General features: G+C 41.7%; 1 protein-coding gene across 3 annotated transcripts in view; it reads left to right on the top strand.

Moving 5' to 3' along the window:
• nlgn2b (neuroligin 2b) overlaps positions 1–24,361 on the top strand; it is a 109,813-nt gene that overhangs the window by 71,673 nt on the left and 13,779 nt on the right. For all 3 annotated transcript variants that reach the window (XM_086013500.1, XM_086013498.1, XM_086013499.1), the window contains 3 exons: positions 6,289–6,342; positions 10,549–10,698; positions 18,901–19,086. In XM_086013500.1, coding sequence (XP_085869626.1) covers positions 6,289–6,342; positions 10,549–10,698; positions 18,901–19,086 — 390 coding nt within the window. The remainder of the gene's footprint in view (positions 1–6,288; positions 6,343–10,548; positions 10,699–18,900; positions 19,087–24,361) is intronic.

The raw sequence follows: 24,361 nt of genomic DNA, 5'->3' as shown, positions 1-24,361 counted from the left end.
AATATAACTTATAACAACCAGAAAATACATTAATAATGATTAAAAGAATATGTTAAAATAATAGCAATAAATAAAAATAAACACCTGCTGTTTCTGCTATGCACAAATTGGCCTCTTAGGGGCACTGTGGTGCGGTGCATGTATTTTGATACACACATTAAGATTAAAAGAGCAAAAGAAGAAAGTTACAATTCAAATTGTATGTTACTGCCGCGTTGGTGTGTGCATATTTGTTATTTGAAGGTAACTCCCTCCCGTGAGTTCTAATACAAATTCTTACTAGCCCGTCAATAGGGTTTCCCATTGGCTGCTAGCAATAAACAAGCAATGTGTCTTAAATGAAGTACGCTGTACTGTAAGGTTAGTATTTTGTTATGTTTGTAACAGGTTGTGCCTTTATGCAAAAGAAAACCATTTGTGGTAGCATTGCTGCGGTACATCGCACATACGCACTGCCGCTGACTATTAGAAGACTCCCTCGAACCACTTTTTTTTCACACGTTGCTATAGTGCATTGCATACTTTTTCTACATTCAGCAGAGGGGGCTTGCACTCCTTAAATTGAAATGGAACTCTTCTCCATGGTCAGCGCGTCACTTCTTATAATCAAAATTGTGTCATTACTCCATTTGAGTGCAAACTCCACACAGGGAGGCCGGAGCCGGGATCGAATCCACAACCTCTGAACTGTGAGGCGGACGTACTAACGAGTCGATCACCGTGCCGATAACAAGAAATTTAAAAAGCAAATCTTGTTTTCAAGGGTTTCAACCAGCCAAAAATGGACACAATAGTGCCAGAGATTACAAATTCTCTGACAAAAATCCACGCTCTTGGGAGGTTTCAGTACAACTACAACGGTTGAGGAAAAAGCAAGTGAGGTGAACGCAAATGGCCAGCATTTTTTTTTTCTGCTTCTGTGATGTCCTTCCTGCAGTGTCTTGCACAACCAGGCAGCACTGTCTCACTGCCTTCCTATTTCCTCAAGACACACCTCAACTAGAAGGCCTGAGATCCTTCAATTTTATTGCTGCTCGAGCAGTCGTTTACAGTGCTGTGCTCTTTATTAAAACCATATTTCAAGAGTGGAATGGTAGAAGTGAGGTGGGTGCAGGAGGCTGGGGGGTACAGTTGAAGAAATGGAGATCCGGGGCGGTGTGTCGGCCTGCGTTAGGAGCAGCTGGATGCAGGGGTTGCTGTGTCACACACCTTGTCAAGCAGACAGGCCACCGCAGACATGACATACCGCAGCTTCATCCCATTTACTGCAGAGAGGAAATGGAGAGAGACAGAAGACAGCTTGCACTGCGGCCACTAGCTCACTGAACCGAACGGAAACGCTACTGAATGAGAGATGCAGCCGCATTAGTTCAAACAGCGCTGGGGAAAAGCTCAGCTAAATGCTCGCGTATTGGCCAGTGCATTCGCTGACCACTGGCTACTGCATCATGTGACACATGTCGGCCTACCAGCAGGCCCTCCTTCTGGGGCATACGGGGCGAGATGCTTATGACCCCAAAAAGTATGTTTGTTCTTATTATCCTTTCATGCGTTCAGTTTGTGTTCACTCACCAGTGGCCTCCTCTCAAAAGAACAAATTCATTTAATGCACAAAAAAAAAAATCCCTTGAGCATATCTTTGTGTCATTGATTTTTGTACTGGCCAATTATCTCTGTACAGCCTTCTGTTATTGTCTGAATACTGAGAGAGTTGAATATCCACATCACTGTCATGATATTGTGCAACAGAAAAGTGCTACATTTTTGACATTTTAATGATGGCGAAGAGCAAAGAGAGCATCGACATTCCTCAATGGAGTGTAAAGTGAAAATAAAACGTGTCTTGTTGGTGGAAAATTGGGGGAAGTTAGATTTGTGACTGGTTCATTTGTGACGAGTATAGGAAAATCTTGTGGCCGACAGAGTTGACTTATTAATCAGTGCATGTGATGAAAGCTGTCACTAATTGATTATGCTATTGATTATTCACTCGATTAATTGGCTAATATCTTCTTCATTAATTTATTTATTGATGAATTTTGAAAAATTCGCCTCTCACCCAAAGTCAGATGGATAGGTTAATTGAAAACTAATTGAGGACAAGTGCTATAGAAAATGGATGGATGAATGGGTTGTGTACTATCATAGCCCACCATTTTCCGGAACTTAAAAGTATCCCTCACATTATAATTATTCTTTTTTTTTTTATGGCAGTTGAAATACAGTATCTGTCAGTTCATTTTGAATGGAGCAGGAAGCTAATCGGAAACGAATTTGCCAATCACTGGGCAGAAGTGCTCCCGGGTGCTTGTGCATATAGTCCATTGGAGTTCATTAGATTGTGCTTGTAAACATTTAAAAAAAAAAAAAAAAAGGGGGATGGGCTTTTTGCTAATTGCAATCCATTACTTCTCATCATTTATGAAATGCCCTTAAGGTCATGAAGCATATATCAGTTTGGTGTTGTGGAAGGTCATGTAATGCTTATTTAACCAACGTTTCAAAAGGCTGTTTGGTTAAATCACAAAATTTAGCTCATAATCTGTGGACAATGTTTTACTTACATGATGAACTCAGCCTCTGCCTGGATATGGTGCTTGTCTAAAATGTTGTGGACACTTGTTTTTGAGCGGACGCTATCCTCACATCGAATTCTGCTCTTTATAGACATTAGAAAAAGAATGAAATCAGAGTCATTTCCATTAAGAGGAGAGGTTTGGTTTTAGAGTGCTGCTAAGTAGTGAAAAATTGCTGACAAGATGGTGGACTAATGTGCCTTTCTATCCATTACCGGTCTGACTACCTGGCTGTTCTCTATTAGCAGCGTAGCTCAGGACCAACTGTGCCTTCTCTCTCTATTGCACTAAGTACTATCTAGATCAAGCGTCTTCTTGGTGGTTTAGGGGAGGATGCAGGAAATCCATTCAGCATTGATCTTTTTTCCATTTAGAAGGAAGATAAACATTTTATGTCAGGAAGTTGGATTCATATAGACGTATGGGATGAAAATGCTGCATTGCTATGGCATTGTGTTGTTGTAGGGCCTTTATTTATCTTCTACTTTATATATTAGCTAGAAACCTTTATTTTGATCATTTGTCACACAAAATCAAGCTTAAATTCTCAGTTTAGTGTGTCAAACGTGTCAGCGCACAATGAATCAAACCGTTAATACAGGAGACTGCCGTGCCACAATGGGAACGGTGGGAATGTGCTGCTGGGCAGGTAGGAGTAGCACAGCAACAGATGTTTAGGACCTTGTTAACAGGCTTTGTGCAGCATGTGTGGATTTAATGAGTGCGGGTTTGTGAATTAGAGAGTCCTTTAATGGCTTCCTTGAAGACTTGACTGTACAGATAGTGACTCCAAAACAACACCAGACACAGCTGTAGCTGAGGGCGGATGGAGAACTCTATTGACAGAAACCAAGAAAAAGCAAATTAATGAGATCCTTATCAGGGAGGACTTACAGAGGTTGACAGGCTAAGGTGTTGGTTGGTCACATTGATAAACCCGTGTTATTGGCTGTGCCCTATGGAGTGTTTAACTGGCTTTACCATTACGGCTTAATGTGGGGATCCTCTTTTTGACCTTGGTGACAGGCAGCTTCTTGTAGTATCTCGAGCAACCTGAAAATAAATTCCCGCAATGCCCACATTTCAGTTAATTTGTTGCTCTGTGACTAAGTATCACTTTACTCCAATATGTGGACATCTTCCAATAATGACTAATGTAATGCATTACATTTCCAGTCAAATAATCAGATTACAGTTACCCCTCAAATATCACAAACCGTTACTGCTCAGAATATTTAAACTTGATGGTGGCTTCAGTATTTCAAAGAGCACTACCTTTCCTCATCGACAGCAGTTACAGTAAACCACCTCCAGGATGCAGCAGTGAGAAAGAATTGACCAGATTTAAACAGCACACCTCAGTCACGTTGCTCGTTCACGCACGTAATGTGCATGCCACAAAATCAGTTAAGAGTCTTCAACTTCACATTCCCGTCTGAGGGAGTGATGCGTCGTGTCGCGTTTTCAGTGCGTTGACGACTTCTGTAAAGCTATAACATCCATAGAAATCCATAACATACCGCATAAACAGCAATGGAGGAAGGAGAGAGATTTGCGTTTTCAAGCTGGTAATAGGGACTATTTGGAGTTTGTGTCAGTTGAAATCAACAGCACATGCTGTGCTGCCAACAGAGTGTTATTTAGCTTCAATAAAACATTGAAAAAGACAAAATAATGGATTGTAGCATGTATGCATTTAAAGAGAAAGTCCCTAAAGATTGTATGACTGCAGAAGGTCCCCAAATGTAATCGGTACATTTATTTAAAAAAAAAAATAGACTTTATAAATGTTGAGTTTTGCCATTACAAATATGTCAAGTAAAAAAGACTGCCTTTATTTTATATTTACTTAAAAATGTATGTATGTTAAGTGAAGTCCTGAAAGACTCGTTATTTAAAAAATGATAATTAGGTTAGGTCAACAAGGTTTTCTTCATTTTACCTTTAATAAAACCAAACTTTATTCTTAAATATCACTGTTAAAAATGCACTTCCGACAAAACTGAGTGTCATTTTATTTTCTTTAGCAGGGTTGTCAGTATCTTCTCAATGCAAACATAAGTTAAACTAACTTGTAATCTGATTTAGTTACTTATACATTCAAGTAATCTGAGTTACTTATACATTCAGGTAATCAGTGAAGTAACCAAGTTACTTTTTAAAGCAAGTAATCTGTAAAGTAACTAAGTTACTAAGCTAACTGTGGCAACACTGGTCATATGACCTCAGGAATGAGCTTCTATATGTCTGTCTTCAGTGTTGCGTTTGGCAGTCCAGTCTCATGCATGATGCATAGACTTTGATATCCCTGCAACAGCATCCTGAGGTAAACTTCAGCATCTTAGCTTTAGTTCGGTAAATAGTCCCGCATCGAGGAATGACACGGCAGAGAGTTTGAGGGTAAAACTTTACAGTCTGCAGCCAAATATGATGCATCGGACTGCATACAGTTTTATTGGGGGGCAGGAAGTCAGTCATTCCCATCACATAGAACCCTGGTTAGTTTTGAAGCAGAGCTTATGACAAATTGGAACATTTATGTGCTGGTTGTTGGCACCTGACAACAAATCACAGAAATCAATCACTGAGAGGTGTTGCATCGTGGCAGAGATAGAAAAAAAAAATATATATATATATATATATATATATATATATATATATATATATATATATATATATATATATATAGACGTAGTGTACACCCGTTTGAAGATATGGGAAATTGGGGTCGAAAATAACCACTGTAATTATTTTTTTTAGAAAATGACCAAAGTTCTTCTTCTGAAGCACTCACCATGGGAAGTCGTCCAGAGGACAGCCACAGTGGGACTTTGGTGTTTCTTAGCTTCAGGCAACAAAGCAGCCCATTGCGTAGCATACCTCATCCAAGAGAAAGGGATAGTATGTCTTGTTAAAATCTGGACTGTGAATGCACACATTACACAAATGTAAAAAAGCAAAACATATTTACAGGCAAAATATCATGGAAAATAATAACAACAAAGTCCGTAAGTTCCTAGTGTTGGAAGAGAGAGTTGCTGTCAACAATCAGGCCAAGATAGCCGCTAGTGGGGTTTCTTTAATGTCCACTCATTTTCTGTTATGTTTTGCAGCTTCCAAATTCAACTTTGTGTTACAAAGTTTAGTTTCCCCGAGGTGTTCCCGTTTGCTACTTCACTTTTGTTCACACTGAGCTTTACAGGAGTCGGATTGTGTTGCTGGAAAGATAAGCCCCGCTTGTCCTGTTTTTGCCCTTTCACTATAATATACGATATACTTGCTCAAAAGAACTGCAGCCGTTTTATACATGTGGAAACAGTATATCTTTTCCCACTTATTTTGCCCGCTTGTCGCAGTCATGGATCGACTTGCGTTTCTGAGTGAAAAGAGTGATTATTTGATTCTTCTCATTTTTCTTCACAAAGCAGCATGGTGTCAGGAACGATTAGGGGAACGATGGAGGAGAAGCAGCCCTCGGGGGTCATTCACGAGGCAGTCCGTGACAAGATACTGAGCAGTTTAAACAGTTGACTTTTTGGTTATCCTCTCGTAAAAACAACTGTGTAATCTTAAGTAACAAGTGTATCATTAACTGTGTGTGACAAACAAAGTTTGTCATTCTGCTATTTTTCTAGTCTTCTTTCCTTGTATGCCTTGTGTTTTTGTGTTGCTGCAATGTTTTTGAATTGTGTCTTTTGTCCCTGTTTCTTAGGTCCACTCACGAAAAAACAGGACGAATCGACAATGAACAGACCGAGGGATGAAGGTATTTTTTTTTTGCGTGGTATTTTTCAAACTCCATCCTACATGTTAGGCTCAGTCTTACTAAACACATCAAATTGTCCTCCCATGTATACAAATGAGAGAATACATATTTTCCACTCTTATGTATTGTTCTTAATTATTTACACAGACATCTGTTATGCTTGATTTAGCCAAACGTTGTCTTTTTTTTTGCACTGAGATATTTTATTTTCATTTCCTGAAACGATCCACTACATCCTAATTGCTTCTATGTGATGCATTAGTTCAAATCAATATTTAGACATTGTTAACCATTTTGTTTGTGCAACACAGTCATTTTCCAATTATTGTGAACTACTAATAAACACTGTATGATGTTTCATTCCAAAGACAGAAGCCCGCACTAGTTTGATGATGCAGCCAAATCAGTGCAGGAACACTGTGCATCTGTTCCCATTCGTGTGCCCAGACATACTGTACACAACAAAGTATTATGCACACATGAAGCTCTTTACGTTTCCATTTGCTTGCATGCTTGCTCTAGTGCTATGCTTGTGCAAAGCTGCGCTTCAGTGCATTTGTTCTCATTTGATCCAATGTGTGTATTTGCACCGAGGAAAAGATCCATGCAGAATTACAAAAGCAGGCTGGGGGAAAAACTGCAAACAAGGAAAGGGGAAAAAACACCATGAGCACAAGAGTAGGGCAATGAATGAAGAGAGGGGGGGGGAAAACAGTAATAACGATTAGATGACATTTATAGCGCTTTGGATGCGATAGAGATGTAGAGAAAGAGGGGAGAAGGCAGATGAGTACCGGGCTGGTAATGCTTGACATTTCTGTCAACACATTGGATGGATCAGAAGGGGTTGCGAAGGCCAGAACTCCTCAGTTAATTGCTTAGGTTTGGCGTGCGCATTATACCACAAAAAGTCTGTTTTTTTAAGTTATGTTCCAAAATAAGAGGGCGTAGCTGAAGTCCTAAATGTGAATAAAGTGAATATTTTTGGGTGGGAGCGGAAAATGGCAATTTCTCTTGGGAGTCACAGAGATTACCCCAAAAAATGTGTACATATGTGTGTTGGTGTATCACCTCTTTATATGTGTTCTAATTATCCAGTACTGATGGTGACACCCCTGCATCTAAATCCCTTTTTTATTTTCTATTTAAGTGAGTCCATTCAGCAACCATTTTTATTTAACATCAATGACATGGCTTTTGTGTTACCATGGCAAACATACACTATGTTTGTTGAAATGCATACATTGAACAAATGTTATTTTTAGATTTTAATTCAAAATTGCGGTGGAGAAAAGAAAGTACAACTGGGCAGATTTCTGCAATAGGATTTTATGTTGAAGTCCGCTAAGACCTTTTTCTCATCCGCCTTTCATTAAAGCGGAAGTCAACCCAAACATATTTTTTTCAAGAATATGTCCGCAGCAGGCCCACTAGTTGAAACACCGCATTCTGAAAATTTCCCCACTGTGGGATCAATAAAGGCATTCTTATCTTCTGATTAATTTTGCCTTTGTGGAATATACGTGAAGCAGCAAAATGCACCCATTTTTAGCCATCTCCGGGGGCGGCCATTTTGTTTTCTGTCGACTGAAAATGACCTCACAACTGCTCACAACGACCAATCTCGGCTGACCTGTTTTTTTAATCTGAGCCGTGATTGGTCGTTGTGAGCAGTTGTGATGTCATTTTTTCATTTAAAATAAACTCCAGTATCCCTCGCCGTACACTGACCAACGACAGAACCCAGGGGTTTTTTTGTTTGTTTTGGTGGAATTTTAAATCCATCCATGTTCTGCCGTACCGACAAGGTAGCGCTAGATTAACCTGGGATGGTTGGTCTCGCCGATCCAGCATCCAAATTTACAAACTCCCTTCGTGCTTGGACGTCGTCAGAAGCAAACAGCGAAGTTAGGTGATCCACTGCCTAGATTTAAGCTTTATTGACTTATTGCTTAACAGTTAAATTGAACACTCATTAGCCAGCCAAATATTCCCGTACACACGCAAACTCTTCCAGGCGTCGCTCTTGAAAAGCGCGTTTCACACAACGTTGTGAACCCCCACATACGTACACTCGACAATATGCTATGATTCATTCTCACCCGAATCCCAAAATCTTGATTTGGCATTCATTTCTAACAGTCAATTCACATCTCGATTCGAGCGAGGAGCGATTTATTCTCATCCCTAATACATACAATTGTTAATTGGCTGTAACCTAAAGCAAGCGGTCCCAACCGACAGCTGTTAGCATGGACGTGTGTGTTGTGTGTATTTGTTCACCCACATTGAAATGTCATTTACAATAACAGTTTGGGCCTTGGCATGGCAGTTTTATGTCACGTGATTAGTTTCTATTTGAATTTAATATTAGATGATGCCTTCATGCAGGCGTGTGACTCTTCTATACTGTCCTGGTAAAAGCTAGCTAGCATAATTGAATTTGTTTACAGATCCTCTGGGAAATCAGCAGGATTTTAGAATACACCAGAGAAGAGCAGCGTGTTCGATGTGCGGTTACAGAAAATGGTTGAATTTTTTTGTAGCTGTCTGCTTTAGTCACTGGCGTGATCCATAAAATGTTGCCGCTCTCAGTGTCGTGCACCTGCGCGTGTGTGCGCGCTCATACGCACGACTGCGAGTGTCGCAGCCGAGACTATGTGCAACCTGAGATTCAGGTGGTGATGCAGACGGCTGTGCAAAGACGTGAGTTGAATCTGTTACCACGGCAACAGGCATTCAGTGAGTCGGTGCAATGGAATGGCTGGTGCAGTTCTATTAGCGAGAAGCAGTTTCCATAGCGACTCAGCACCGCAGCTGCCGATGCAAGCATTGTGCATGTGTGTGTCTTTGCGTATGTGTGTCTGTTTGACTACGGTGTGAATGTGAGTGTTCATTAGCGTATCACACTGTGTATGACTGGCTTTTTAGCATCTCATGTTTTTTCATCTTCGCGATCATGTTGTTGTTTTTCTGGTGCGAACCTTCCATCCTCGTCGTTAGCGACCAACACACACGCACGTATGAACACACGCATGCACAAACTTGGGTTCTGTCACGCTGTCCTATTTTCATCCTCCTCATCTCTGTCTTACACCTCTTTATCTCGCTTCCTCCCCTGCTATCTGTGCCTCGGCCCCATCACGGAGTGCTTTGGCTCATCGGGGTAAACAGATGCTGTGGCTGTTATTTATGTTTCCACTTGGTCTGCCTTTCATACAAATTATCCACATGGCCTGCACAGTGCAGACACTCATTTTAACCGGGCTGCACCGGCAGAGCTGTCAGAGCTCCGATTCGGAGACCATACCGACGACAACAGTGAGAGGGGTTTCATTTGAAAGGGGAGATGGTGAGGCTGAGCTTCGTGGTGACACACTGATGAACGCAAAGACGCACACAAACAGAGAGTGCATCAGAGCTGGATGCACCATTTGTCCCACGCATGAGGGGGAGGGATTATCAATTTGGAAGGTGCCATTCCTGCTTAGGACAGAGGACAGTATGATAAAAAGCAGAAACAGGAAGCATGGATGGTTACACTTACGCCTGCAGAAGCAAAATATGCAATGCCCAGGTTTGATTGACGCATGTCATTCATGGAAGACAGCAGTAAAACTGCCCTGTGGCCTAGTAAGAAATATTTTTATTGGGCCTCATTAGATTGGATGTGTGCGTCACCTTCATATCGTCGCTGTCCTGTGAAAAACACTAATGTCCAATTTTGGAATTAAAAAAAAATTCGCACGTTAATGCGATGTCTGTAACGCCGAAACACCATTCATGTTCAAATAAGAAAATAGAAAAAAAAATGGACATAAGTGTTTTTCACGGGACAGCGATGATATTTTGCTTTTGATTAGTGGTAAAACATGTTTTATTTACTGAAATTTGAAAAAAAAGAGGGAGTTATGAATTTCACAGCTTAATGTTTCTTACTCTTTTTTGTTTTTTGTCTTTTCTTCTTTAAAATTGTTTTTACTTACTTTTTTTTCCTTTTCTCAAGAGGTTTTGCCACATTGTGTGTGGAATTGTGTTCTTAATCTGAATTGCCTGGCTAAATTAATCTTAAATATATTGAAAAAAAATGTAAACACACTGCAATCAATTTGAACATATGGGATGTAGCTCCTTTAAGGTGCTCAAATTCCAATTCTTATTTTATTTCTTAAAATGGGTTTTGATATTTTTGCGTGTCGTCCACAGATATTCGTGATCGACGTAAGAAGCCAGTGATGTTGTTCATCCACGGCGGCTCCTACATGGAAGGCTCGGGAAACATGTTTGATGGCAGCGTCCTTGCAGCGTATGGAAATGTCATTGTGGTCACCATGAACTATCGACTGGGCGTGCTTGGTAAGTGTGGTGTTACACGTTATATTTGGTGCGGGATGCTTTTGTCTCTTTGACATGAGCCGTTTCACCTTGGCCCTGATCGCTGTTGGTCAGAGGTTTCTGTCTAATACTAAATAGTATGGATTTTGGATTGGCCAGGGCTTCTGAAATTGTCATTGCTTATTTGTATACGAAAATAGACCCAAGATGCCACAATTGTCCACAGTGGACATAATATATTTGAGTTTTACATGTTACATGTTACATGTTACATTTCTTATCTCAGTTTGGAGACTCACGCATTTTTTTTTTTTTTGCTTTTAAATTGTTGAAACTTCACCAGTTATTGTGCTAATTGTTACATATTTCTACATTGAATAGATTTCAAAATAACTGGTGCTCATCTAGGCTGAAAATTAAATGTGAAAAATCAATTCATGGTTGTGTTAATGCTTAAACAGCCAGTGTCTGCCTTACACAACTACAAAACCACAAAGTGCCTTTGGCGGACGTTCTGCCAGTGAAAACTAAATTGAAATGTGTGCCTGCTGCAATCTGTGCATTTTGGGATTCAGTGGTAAACATGTGCTCTCTGTCACAGTTTTGCTGCACATGCCACGAATACAGTTAACTCACGTGTTTACATTCGCCATCATCTTTTGCACACATTCTCTGCGCGGCTTCCCAGTTGGGTAATCAGATCTTATTTGGTGCATCGCGCCTGTTTCAACACTTCTGAACAATGGCAAACATGGCGACGAGAGTAGTTTAGGATGCCGTCCAAGAATGGCATTGCATATTAACACAGGGTAACATGATCCAGGCCGTTGGGGAGAGGCCCAGGGACAAGGACAAAGTGAGTTTGATGACTGCAACCTGCAGCTGTATCCTGCTCGGCTCGTCAGTATGATCCTTTAAACGTGTTGTCAGAGATAGTCAGAACCATTAGCAAGTTGAGCATGGGATTCTGACCGCAACTTTGTCAACGAAAGGTTCTCCTAACTCACATTTTGACACAGATGTCTTCTGCGGTGTGTTTGTTTTGCTACAAGCTGCACCAAAACATTGTTCTTTGCAGAATGTAATATGTCCTGTGTGAGCCTTCAAGGCGGTGATGTTTGATATGCACTCATGCATTCTACAATATGTTTACTGCTCTGCAACCATTCCATTAAGATGCAGACAAAACACGTCTTTAAATAGGTGGGGAGTGATTCCGCTTGAGTGATTCTGAGGCATGACGCAGTGCCCTTGATTCTTTTACCATTGTTGTAATGTGGTTATACTTTCTCTGTCTCAGTCTCACAGATATGCTTCAAATAGGTTACTGTACTAAGCCGATTATCCTTTTGTTTGTGTGTGTGTGTGTGTGTGTGTGTATGTGCAGCATCAGTATAAATGTGTGGGTTTTGCCAGTTTCCTTATGTGCATGTGAGCTTGTGTGTGTGTGCATGTGTGTTTGCGGATGATTTAATTTGTGTGCCATGTATGAAATATATATATGAATAATGCACCGTCCATCTAAATTTTTAACCGTTCCTCTCCGACGCTCCGAATTTGAGTCAGAAAAACACTAGCCTGCCGCATTTCTGTAGTTTTATGCTCTAATCTTTCGTATTATATTGTACTTAACATGGCAGCAAACTTGTTCACGCCATCTTCATTTCATGCGACGCCTGTACCTTTAAGAGGCTGATAGGGGATCAGGAATAAGGAAGGAAGACAGCGCAGGGAATGGAGGCGGATGAGCAAGAGAGAATCATAGAGAGACAGTGAGAGAAACAGAAGGGGGAGATGGGAAAGGTCTAAAAATAAACCCTCAGAAGTGCCTTTTCAATCTGCAGCAATGCAAAGTATTCATTCAAAAGAAGGCTGCACCAGTAGGTCCAACTGCACCTCCACATTTGAGTTTACGTATCCTGCGACACATTGTTATGGCTTCTTTTTTTTAAAAATGTTTTTTTTCTTTACCACAAAAATACTGAACCTCTCATTTTGCAATGAGATATTAATTAATGTGGATTCAAACCGAAATAGAAACACACACACACAGCCAGGGTCAGAGGTCTGGTGATGGTTGAGATCCTTCCTCACCTTCTTCTGCCTTCCTGCTGCTCCAGGCTCAGAGAGCCTTCTGATTTGTGCTGCACAGCCATCTGTTCACACTAATTAACTAATTAACTAATTAATGAACTCTGGAGAAAAGGCCCACCATCCTGGGATCTGGGAGTGAGCACATTTTTCACCTCAGGAAGAAGAGATGTGTTTCTTCTTCTGGATGCTGTCAAATTTGAGCTAGTTGGCTGCACCTGTCCTGAGGTATTCTTCAATGAGTACCACAACTTTTACACCCACAGCTTTGAAACTAAGGCCAGGCACACACATTAAGTCCCAGTTTTGCCCCATCACAACCAATGACGTCAAAGGCCGACTACTTTATGTCATATAAAGATTGTCCGTTAAGCTTATCCTATGACTTGTGTAAAGAGTGGATTTTTCCCAGTAATAGGGTCCAAAATGAGTGACCACACACAGTACTACCCAAACTGTTAAATGCCCGATTTTCTGTCTTTGTGTGTGGGGTATATCAAAGATATTAAAAATATATATTTTAAGATTTGAGAAATTATTATGTGTATGCCAGGCCTTTGTCAACAGATTCATATGACTGCAGCACAATCCTAAAGTCTTACTGCTGGTTTTTCCATGTATTTTCTCAACCACTTGCCCTCTTTGGGGTCACAGGGAACTAGAGCCAATCCCAGGTGACTTTGGGCAAGAGGCGAGGTACACTTTGGACTTGTCGCCGGTCGGTTAGAGGGCAATTTTGAGTCAATTAAATTAAGTAACATACATATGAATTTACATTAACATTTTGGCATGTTTGAAAAACCTTTCACCTCTTGTAACTCTATGACGATTTTTTTTTTTCAGCAACAACTCATTTAAACTACAATATATTTACTCATACATTAACTGTATTTAAGAACAATCAAGAGGTTTGTTTGTTTTTCACTAATTAGTGTAACTTATCAGAGAGACCATGCTTTTTGTGTTAAACACATTGTCCATTTTGGATAAATAGCTCTTTAAAAAGTGATCTGAATTTATTTTTATCTTTTACAGATGTTGCAGAAACCTTACATCCAATTTATGCTGATTTGTTTCACAATTTGCCAGCCATGCTGGAGTCTGAAAAGTGGATATTCTTCATTAAAAAAAAAATAATATTAATATGACTCACCAATACCAACTCCGAATGTAGTATTCACATCAGAATAATTGGACTATTAATGTGTGATGATGAATGTAAAATGATGTTATGAGTCATTGATGAGCACATGCAGTTGAGTGGATACATGTAACAGCAAACATGATTAGTGAGTATATTGTGAATTTCTAATTTGCCGGTGTAGTTGAATTTACTCAAAATAATATGTGATCCTTTAAAAAAAAAACAATAACGTTTACTGTGTTATTTTATGAGTGGAACTGTAATGGCCAGGTTTAAAACATTTTTAAACTCTTTTACAGTAATATATGACACTTATAATGCTTTCCTAATTGGCAACTCGGTTTTACTATCGCAGCTCATTACCGCTGGAACGTGTAAATTTAAATCACAATATTGGTAGTAAATGATCATCTGTTGTGTAGAAAAACAGCAAACGGAAACAAAATGGCAAAGAGCCTATTGCAGTCGGAGTGCATGAAGATTGTCACTACCTCTCGCCTGTGTCTCTGGAGTCCCTCTCCCAGGGGTCACCTACCCCAAGGGTCCATCATACACTGGGCATGCATCCAATGGCCTCCAAGTCAGCCATCAGTCTACCACGTGGAGTGGAGAGGCGGGTTAGCAGCCCTTTCTGACCTTTGGAATTTAACTTTTCACTACATATACTGTATAGGAGCAACACTGTCAAAGCAGTCCTTCCTCAACGACCGTGCAGAAACATCTGGAAATGTTGTAAACACAGTAACAGTGGTCGGCCATTGTTGTTTTGGTAACTAAGTATTTGTGTATGCCTAGCGGAAATTCTAACACACATGAAAATACTCGTTTTAGTGTTTAGTACTTAATGTTGTTGTTTATAAATAAAAACAACTGCTTTTGGAGAAATTTTACTGAGTTCCAAAATGCTGCCAATGATTGACACTACTTTTTATCTCCTTTCAGTTAGAAACAGTGTCGCGTAATCAGCCCCTTAGGCCAGCACTAGCTTTGCTCATTTAATTACCTTTTTTCACAGGACAGTTATTTTTACTCAGTAAAACAGCACATACTGTATGTGTTTGGAGAGACATTAATTAGGGCTTCATTCCCTTTAGGATTCAGAAGTAAGTTAAGATAAGTGTAAGGGAAGGTCATACTTGTACTTTCCACTTTAGACTTTAGAGAGTGACTTTTTTCTGACTTTTTCGCTTTGTTTTCTGATTTGATTGCAAGACACTGCAATAGTTGTGTGGCCGTTATTTGATCGCTCGAAACGACAAATCCAAATAAAAATCCAAAGCACTGTATTAACGTTGTTGAAATGAAGAAAAGAAGAATGCGTTTTCGACAAGAAAAACTGTTTTCCATCATTGAAAATGTTGGCAAATGTCTGGCAAACGTTTGCAACCTTGAACTAATCAAAAATTAACCTTTGCAAGTACTCGCAAACCTTGGCCTCTCAGTGGGATACGGGCTTTACAGTGATTAATTGTTTTCATTTCTTCATTTTCATTTGCCAACATTGTACTTTTCTGGCCATTTTTTTTTTTTTTTTTTAATTTTTTTTTTTGCTTTTTGTTATTATGCTTTTTTTCCAAATGAGTTCCGCCACCTTGCGCCTTAGCTTTTTATCATTTACATTTTGTAGTTTCGTTAAATCAACCATTGGGTATCTTTGCATTTGCTGTTAAAAAAAACATGGTACCACACAAGAGGCCTGTCCTAGACAACCTGAGGGGTCTGGATACTTCATAGGGCACTTTATCTATTCAGAGCACACTGCAGGAAGGTTTGATATTTCAAGTATATATCCTGGTTCTGAACAAGTTTAATTTTGAGCTTTCATGTCACACTCCTGGACCATACTTTCTGAGAACCACTCAAACACGATGGCAGCACAGAACGACCCCGGAGTGAAGGAGGTCGTGTTTGCTGTAATTTCTTATTTCACGAATCTGATCAATGACGTCTTTGATAGATTGCGGAAATTATGCCATGACAGTCGATCAGCGATTTCGCATGAAATGCAAAATATCTTTTCTTTTTTTTATTATTATTGAATTCGTAATTCTGGTTTAAAACTAATTCCCCCCCATCGGTTACTCAGCACCATGCGTTCATTCATCCATTAGTTTGACGGTCTTCAGCCTTGATTTAAAGGTTAACAACTCTCCGCACACTTCGCAGGCCGCTACCAAAAGCAAGTGATGAAAATGCATAAATTCACATGCGTTAACTCCTGCTCTCGGCATTTAAGCCACTAAGAAGCCCAGCTCAGCAAACGGGTAGATCGAGAGCAAACTTTGTGAATGAGGAAACAGTTGTTTGTACCTCAACGGTAGACAGCAAACGAAACATCCTCTGTCATGTTACCCTTGCAAAGTCAATGACAGAGTAGCCATGATTGCATGCAAGTTCACAAGCTGTTTGTGTTATGGACGCATGTGTGTGCATGTGTACATTGAGCTGTTTATGTGCTTGATAGTGTAAGTGCGCGCATGTCTGTATGAAAGCACTTTAGCGAATATCTGCCCATATCATTTAGCCTGAAGCTCTGGACAGTTGCCAGGCAACGGTGGCAGGAATCTCAGCACTCAGCCACAGAGCAGACACTTCCACATGACTCTGGTTTTGACAAGAGGCAAAGGTCAGCAGCGATACCTCTTCAGGTCAGAGTTACATTCGGGAGAAAGTTAGTCAATTACAGGGTTGATCTGAGGATAACACTTTTACTCCGTTACTACACGCTGTACTTTAATTACTGTACAACTTACATTTGTGATCCGATTAATGCTATGTAATCGTGCTTCGGTTTCTTGTGATCTATCTTATTCTAATGACTACCATTTGTGTTTGCAAGGTGATATTCAGATAGCTATGTGCAGTATGTTGATGGAGTGTTTCGCACATCTGCCTGAGAGTTCTAACTTTTCAATTCAACACTTAGTGCAGCTACAATCCTGATTTTATTACCCCGACAGTGTCGATCAAAAGTAAGAGGTGTCTTTCTAAATGTAACGGATGCCATCTCGCACTCTGCGAATGTACGCTAGTCGAACCTCACTCCTTGGAATTCTCCGAAAAAAGGTGCTGTGGTAGGTCAGAGGTCAATACGCTTGCCGCCGCCACGTCATCGGTTGGAAGGCCAGTTTTGGCTGGCCATTGTTACTATAGTACCGTGATCCAGATTGGGTGCAACTGATGCTAAATTGCGCTGTGTAGAAGACGCAAACAATAATCCAGCATTTGTGCAATTTGATGAGGATGTTGACATCTTGAAAAGCAAACTCAACTGTGGCAAGTAACAGGTGCTGGCAATTTAGAAATCACCCTTGTAGCCAGTTAAAATGGGGAAAAGCTGAGTCAACATTTGTGCTGTGTGTATCACATTGAGAATGGAGCAAAGAAAGAAGAGCAAATAATTGTCCGATGATTTGAAAAACGAACTTGTGGTAAAGCATGAACAATCTCACGGCTACAAGTCCATCTCCAGAGATCTGAATGTTCCTGTTTAGTGCAGCGCTGGTGCCTCAGTCCTGGGGTTAAAACTTCCTCACATGCTCTTTTTGGGCCTAAATGTGCCTCAGGCTTTTACACCAAAAAATATTATCAAATGATTCTTAATTGTCTGTCTTGATGTTGTCAGAGTGTACCCCACCCCGTCCTTAATGTCTGTTGGCACAGGCACCAGCTGATAATGGACTGTGTAACACAGTATTATGAATCACAGTCACCAGGTTAGGGTAACAAAGTCATTCCAGGTTTAAAGTGCTGTTAACTCTAGTGTAAGTACGCTGAGGAGTGTGGATTCAGATGTGAATGTTGCTCTGATTGTTATCGAGAGGTCAATTTGGTAGTCATCGCTACTCATCTCCACCGTCACGTGCATGAACTTTCAGACACTTGCAAACATGCTACAATTTTGTACTCTATCAACTGTCATTTATGTAAGTACCGTATATACGTTTAGAAGGTTCATATGAATGCTTATGGTGAATTATTAGTGTGTTACTACCAAAATTCATACATTTATTTGGTTGGTATGATGACTTTGTCCATTACGGTCTTTCATGCATATACTTATTTTACACGTTTACCTGCTTTCATCCACAGAGCAAAGTAGATTGTTGATATTAGGCTCTATTTTTCCTGCTGAATACAGAAAAAATACAACTTACCAAACCATTACAATGATTGTAGTTTTTGTAATTATTAGTGTTAGCCCGGCACTTGTTCCTCTTCAAAAAGGCTTTTCAATCTCTACTTAATGGGATAAAATTTCACCCAAGGTGTGTTACTTATGTCCAGTCTACTCTGTAATTTTTTGTGGGGTCACCATTATTGCTGAAAATCCTGCTTCATAAAAATGTCATGTTGGAATTGGAAACAAGGTATTAAGTGATTTTTTTTCCCTATTGCCTCATTTGTAAGCTTGTCGCTACATATTGTGTCGAACATGTTTTGGTGCATGAGAATCATCTGTAGTGATAAACCTGCATTTTAAGTATAGAATTTCTGATGTGATCTCTTGAATGCAACTTTCTTTTTCTTGGAAGGTTCAGGCTTCTTCTGCCTGTGTCTGATCATTTGGCCGGGAGAGGTTGTAACACAGATGACCATGTTTGTTTCAAAAAGACAAAACAAATTGGAAAATATTGTCCTTTTTCTTGCAAAGTCTCAGGTGCTGTTTGTGCTTTTTTGTGAGATACATATATACACATCATCTATATCCTGCCTATATGTAAACTAGACTGAATATCAGTTCAGTATTGTTGCTCTGCTGTGCAACATTCATAAGAGGGAATTACTCAGGTTGGAGCCATTTTATTTGTATAAAATCCCACCAGATCTAAACTTGAGTTGTAGCGTCAGTTTACCACACAGTCAAAGCCCATCATTATTTCATATTGTTCTGCTGAATTTCTGCCCCACTTGTTTGTACACAAGCTTCTTAGTTGTGTCATTCTCCCTCACTTATTTTTCTGTGTTTGTTTTCATTTACTTTGCAGGCTTTTTGAGCACAGGGGACCAGTCGGCCAAGGGGAACTACGGTTTGTTGGATCAGATCCAGGCGCTGCGCTGGCTCAACGAAAATATCGGCCACTTTGGAGGAGACCCGGAGAGAATCACCATCTTTGGCTCGGGAGCCGGTGCTACCTGTGTCAACCTTCTTATCCTCTCTCACCACTCTGAAGGTAAGAACCTGGCTTGGGACACGGACTACATTGGAGCTGATACTTAAAAGCAAGCACACAGTGGGAACTGACTCAACAGGCATTTGTTTACATGTACAAACCCGCCAAAGCCCAAACAAGTACATTTAAAACGAGGTTTTGAGGCAAGAAAGTGAGACACGGTTTTGGTCACCTCTACACAGCTTAATTAACCCCTTAACGTGAGGACGGCCCCACCGAGGGGCCCTCCGTCATCTATCCAAAACAAATTGCTGATGCACGTCGTCAGCTGAGTACATGTGTGAACATGTTATACATCTTTTAAAAGCTGAGTTTCTGGAGATTTGAATGGTGCCCAACATTTTACAATGCAATCATATCTGCAGACTGAGTGAGCATTTATGTTAGACAATCGTAGATCTAAAAACAAAATGACGACTCACCATAACAACGTCTTAATACTGTACATTGAGGGATGCAGTCGCTTGTTAATAGGTCGAACACTCAAATATACTCGTTTTTTGTTTTCCTCATTTGGAAGGTGGGTGGAAGATGCAGTTACTTTGGAGTCTAAAAATTCGCCCTCTAGGGTACTTGTAGCTTGAGGGACAGAAATTGATAACAATATGGTGATGGTTGACCAGTTCAAATGTGTTTTACATGTTAGTGGTTGAGTGATCTGGCTTATGCCATCCAAAGTGAGGGGACGCATTAATCAGACATGGCACCCACAGTTGTTTGCCATAATAAAGGATCAGAATATTAGTTCAGACTTGACTTGATAGATGGATACTATCAGTAGTTTGCATGAAGACAAAACTCACCGAAGGGCACAAGCCTGATAACCATTCCTAACACTGATATTCCATGTCACCGTAAGATCACAGAGCTACACTGGCTGTGTTTGTCCAAAACAATAAGTCCTGTTTGGACAAACATTATGTAAGGTAGTGATTAGTGGCTTCCACAAGGTGTCGCCCTTTGACCATTTGTTGTTCTAGTAGATACGTATGTCTGTACTTTTTGTCCCTGTTGGGACCCAGTAGTATTGCCTGTATCAGCGCGCAGCGTCCATCTTGTGGCAGTCTGTCTTTGATTTTGAAAAGGTGAGCGTTGTTGCTATCCTCCATTCGTTATCATTAGCTTAATATGCTATCCATGGTTTATGCTCAGTTAATTAATATTGTTTTTAATGCGTGTTGACATGCCAATTTAGTTTGTGTGAATGAGATAGAAAATATTGATAAGGAGATTTGCTGTGTTTTGAGTTCTTGAGAAATCAAGTGTTTTATGTTGTATTTTGTATTTTTATATTTCACTGCACAATCGTGATGGCAGTCTGTCTTTGATTTTGAAAAGGGAATTAAAGCGCGATCGTCTCAGCCACAATCTGAATCCCGTGCTGTTTTCTCTCCGCATCACCACGCACCCACAACAACACAACACAGAGCTCAAGAGTGCGCAGGGGCCTGTCGCAGCACGTCTGCGTTACATCTATGGTGCCGTGACCCGGATGTGGCCCGTTCGAGACATACGAACTTGTTTCAGTGTATTTAAGTAATTGTTTTGTGAACTTTGTAGTGATGCCCGGTTGGGGCTGAAAAGACCCTCTGCCTCGGCCTCCAGCCTTTCACCAGACTTGTTAAGAGCCTCAACATCAAGTGGGTAGAATTGAAGTTATTCACTAGTTTGCACGTACAATGGCAGACGGCAGCACAGTGCATCCTCAGCAGGCAGGGGGACTCAAGCATGGTGAGTACAACACCAGTTTTGTTGATCCCCATCCGCAGCACAACACATATGAACCGGTGACGCATAGCCAGTCCCTAAATCCACAGCTAACACCCCCACCAACTATGCGAGCCCCTTACGCCAATATTGGGACAACTTTTCCAGGGCTAGGCGCTGCTGTCCAACCGACAATGACTCATATTTTAGCCACACCCACTCCGGTTCCAAAGCACTACTCAACAGAGATCCCGTACAGTGTGGCAGTTATGTCTCCATTAGATGCTCCGATGCCCCCGCCAATGTTCAAGAATGTGTCGGCTTCTACCCCCCCATCCAAAGTTATTGTTCATGACCCAGTATCACTTCTGCCTTCTCCAAGTCATCAGCAATTAAACCCCCATGAGCAACAACATGCACGTCCTGCAACCCCCCGCAAATGGTCTTAATGCTCCCCAAGGTTTTTACCCTCAGGCCCAGGGCTATGCGGGCTATTCACAGTCTACCCCCATGCCTCATGGTCCCATGTCAAGCTTCCAGATGCCATACACAAATGCCACCCCCCATAACACTCCTCCTACTGGGTCAGTTGCTCACGCTAGTCCCACATCAGCACCCATCCCTTACCCTCAAGGGCCAGGTGGTGCTATCTCCACTCTACATACAGCCACCCGTATGTGGGGTCCCACTGCAGGCAGCCCCAGTCCACAAATCATGCCCTGCGCATTTCTAAATTACCCAGTCCCATCACAGACGTCCACCCCAGGCAGTCAAGCAATGGGTGTGACATGTTACAGATGTGGGAAGCAGGGACATAAAGCCCGTGTGTGCCATGCACCACTGCCACACCTTGGCTGGATGCCTCAATCTCAGCCTCAGTCCTCTGATGAAGGAACTGCCACTCCATATCCCCATTCTTTAAATGCCTAGAGCCCATGGTCAACGGGGAAACCATGGGCCAACACCAAGGCTTTCCCCAGCAAGATGACAAAACAAATGAGAATGGAGTGGGTGCCCCTCTAGTGGGTCCCAGGAATGAGGGTGAAGTGGAGGTTAATGGACTGATGTGCGGGGCTCTCATCGACTCTGGCTCTCAGGTGACAAGCATCACACACAAATACTGGTGTGAGGATCCCATTCTCTGACAGCAAAATCTCCAGCCTTCTCATATTCTTATTGAGGGAGCTGGGGATCAGCAAATACCTTACTACAGTGTCCTTCACATTGACCTAAAAGTGATGAATAAAGACTTTAAGGGCGTGCCCACGTTTGCTGTCCCTAACTCTGAGTATCGCTCCTCAGTCCCACTACTTGCAGGGACCAATGTTATCCGTGCTCCTAAAAGTCACCTTGAAGCTGTCTATGGCTGTCAGTTTCTTCACAAAGTTGAAGAATTGCACCATGAGTGGCATACAGCTCTTCAGTCAGTGGGTGGCCCAGAGCAAAGTGAAACGAATGACCTGGTGGGGCCTGCTCTCTATACTAGGCGTAAGATTAGCATCCCTGCAGGCAAAGAAATGGATTTGTGGTGTAACACAAAGCTGGTCCACAAAGATAGACTTACACAGTCCTCATTGAAGGGCATCCTTCAGTGCAACTCCCTCAAAACCTCTTGTTGGCCAAAGTTCTTGCAGATGTTAAAAAGGGTTGTGCTCCCGTCAGAGTAATAAACTTGTCCCATCAGGCCATCACTATCAGGCACCGCACGTCTAGCTAATGCTTACCTGGTGGACAACGTTGTGGAGTTCTCTGATAAAACAAACGATAAGTGCCATGAGGATAAGAGCAGAGGAGCCTGCCTAAGTCTCGATCAGGTGGTGACCAATTGTGAGGTAGATTTGAGTGAAACAGCGGTGGAAAATGAGCACCAACGTTCTCTTCTGCAAGAGTTGGTGGAAAAAACTGTAATGTTTTTTCCCAACACCCGATGGATTATGGCTGCACCAAAACAGTAACATACGAAATACCCCTGGTCCTATGCCAATCAGGATCCCATACCGCCGAATCACTTCCTCACAGTGACAAGACGTGAGGAAATTACTGACAGAGATGGAGTCAGCAGGAGTGATAAGGCCCAATAAAAGCCTATTTGCATCACCGATCGTGCTTGTGACAAAAAAAAAGATTGAGGTTATGCATCGATTATAGAAAGCTTAACTCCTGCAGCACAAGAGATGCCTTTCCTCTGCCAAAGGTAGAGGTGAGTTACTTATCCACCCTCGATCTAACATCTGGCTACTGGCAAGTGGAAGTAGCAGAACATGATAAGCATAAGACTGCTTTCTGCACACCAATGGGGCTGTTGGAGGCTAACAGAATGCCCTTCGTTTTACAGAATGCCCCTTCAACCTTCCAAAGGCTCATGACCTGCTGTTTTGGTGACCTCAATTTCAATCATCTCTTCATCTACCTTGATGACCTCATAATTTTCTCAAAAACATTCAACCAGCACTTGCAGAGGCTGCAGCTCGTGTTTGATCGGCTAAAAGAGCATGGTTTAAAATTGAAGCCTTCCAAGTGTCAACTCCTTAGGAAAGAGGTGCAGTATCTGGGTCACTTGGTGTCTGCTGGGGGGATCAGGATTGACCTGGAGAAGATCAGTAAAGTGAAAGACTGGCCTAGACCCACCAACCGGAAAGAAGTGTTGCAGTTCCTGAGATTTGCAGGATATTATCGACGGTACGTGCCAGGCTTCTCCACCATCGCTGCTCCATTCTATCGCCTCACCACCAGTAAGAAAAAAAGAGGGAGAAAGGAAGTGGATCCTGAATCACCCTTTTTAAGGACTGATGAGTATGGGAGGGCATTTCTGACCCTAAAAGAAAAATTAGTGGCTGCTCCAGTGCTGGGCTACCCTGACTACAGTGTACCGTTTGTGCTACAGACTGATGCCTCTGAAGGAGGGCTTGGTGCTGTCCTGGCACAAGTACAAGATGGGGTGGAGAGGGTCATCGCCTACGCCAGCAGAGGTTTGAGCCCTCCAGAGACGAGATCTCCTGCACATACTCGAGTTCCTCGCTCTAAAATGGGCAGGGACAGATAAGTTCTATGACCACCTCTATGGGCGCAAATTTTCTGTCCAGACAGATAATAACCCCCTCAAATATGTGATGTCCTCCGCAAAACTGGACGCCACCGGACAACAGTGGGTGTCACTCCTTTCTTCATTTGATTTTGATATCCAGTATAAGAGGGGTCAGAGTAATTCCAATGCAGATACACGCTCACGAATATCCAACCAGGAAGTCGCTCAAGCCTTGCAGATGTGTCCTCAACTCACAGTCACGGAACAGCCGCAAGTCACCCATGTGCCCTCAAGTTCTGTGGGTGAAAGCACACCGTTTCCCGAGGTGCTTGAACCCTATGGTGAAATGGGGACTAATTCACTCCCAGCCATGACGAAACAGGAGGTTCGTGCCGAGCAAAAAAAGGATCCTGTGATTGGCCCAGTGTCACACTTCAAAAGTCGAAACCAGAAGCCTAACCGTAGTGAGCGATTCCAGGGGGGCGGGGGGAATGCGTGCCTTCTTTTGAAGGAGTGGAGGCGGTTAATAATAAATGATGCCAC

Source organism: Filicampus tigris, chromosome 17, assembly GCF_054856515.1.
Source record: "Filicampus tigris isolate MCC_2025a chromosome 17, RoL_Ftig_1.0, whole genome shotgun sequence".
NCBI classification, from domain to species: Eukaryota; Metazoa; Chordata; class Actinopteri; order Syngnathiformes; family Syngnathidae; genus Filicampus; species Filicampus tigris.
The sequence above is the reverse complement of the archived record's forward strand: the minus strand, read 5'-3'. Positions and strand labels throughout refer to the sequence as shown.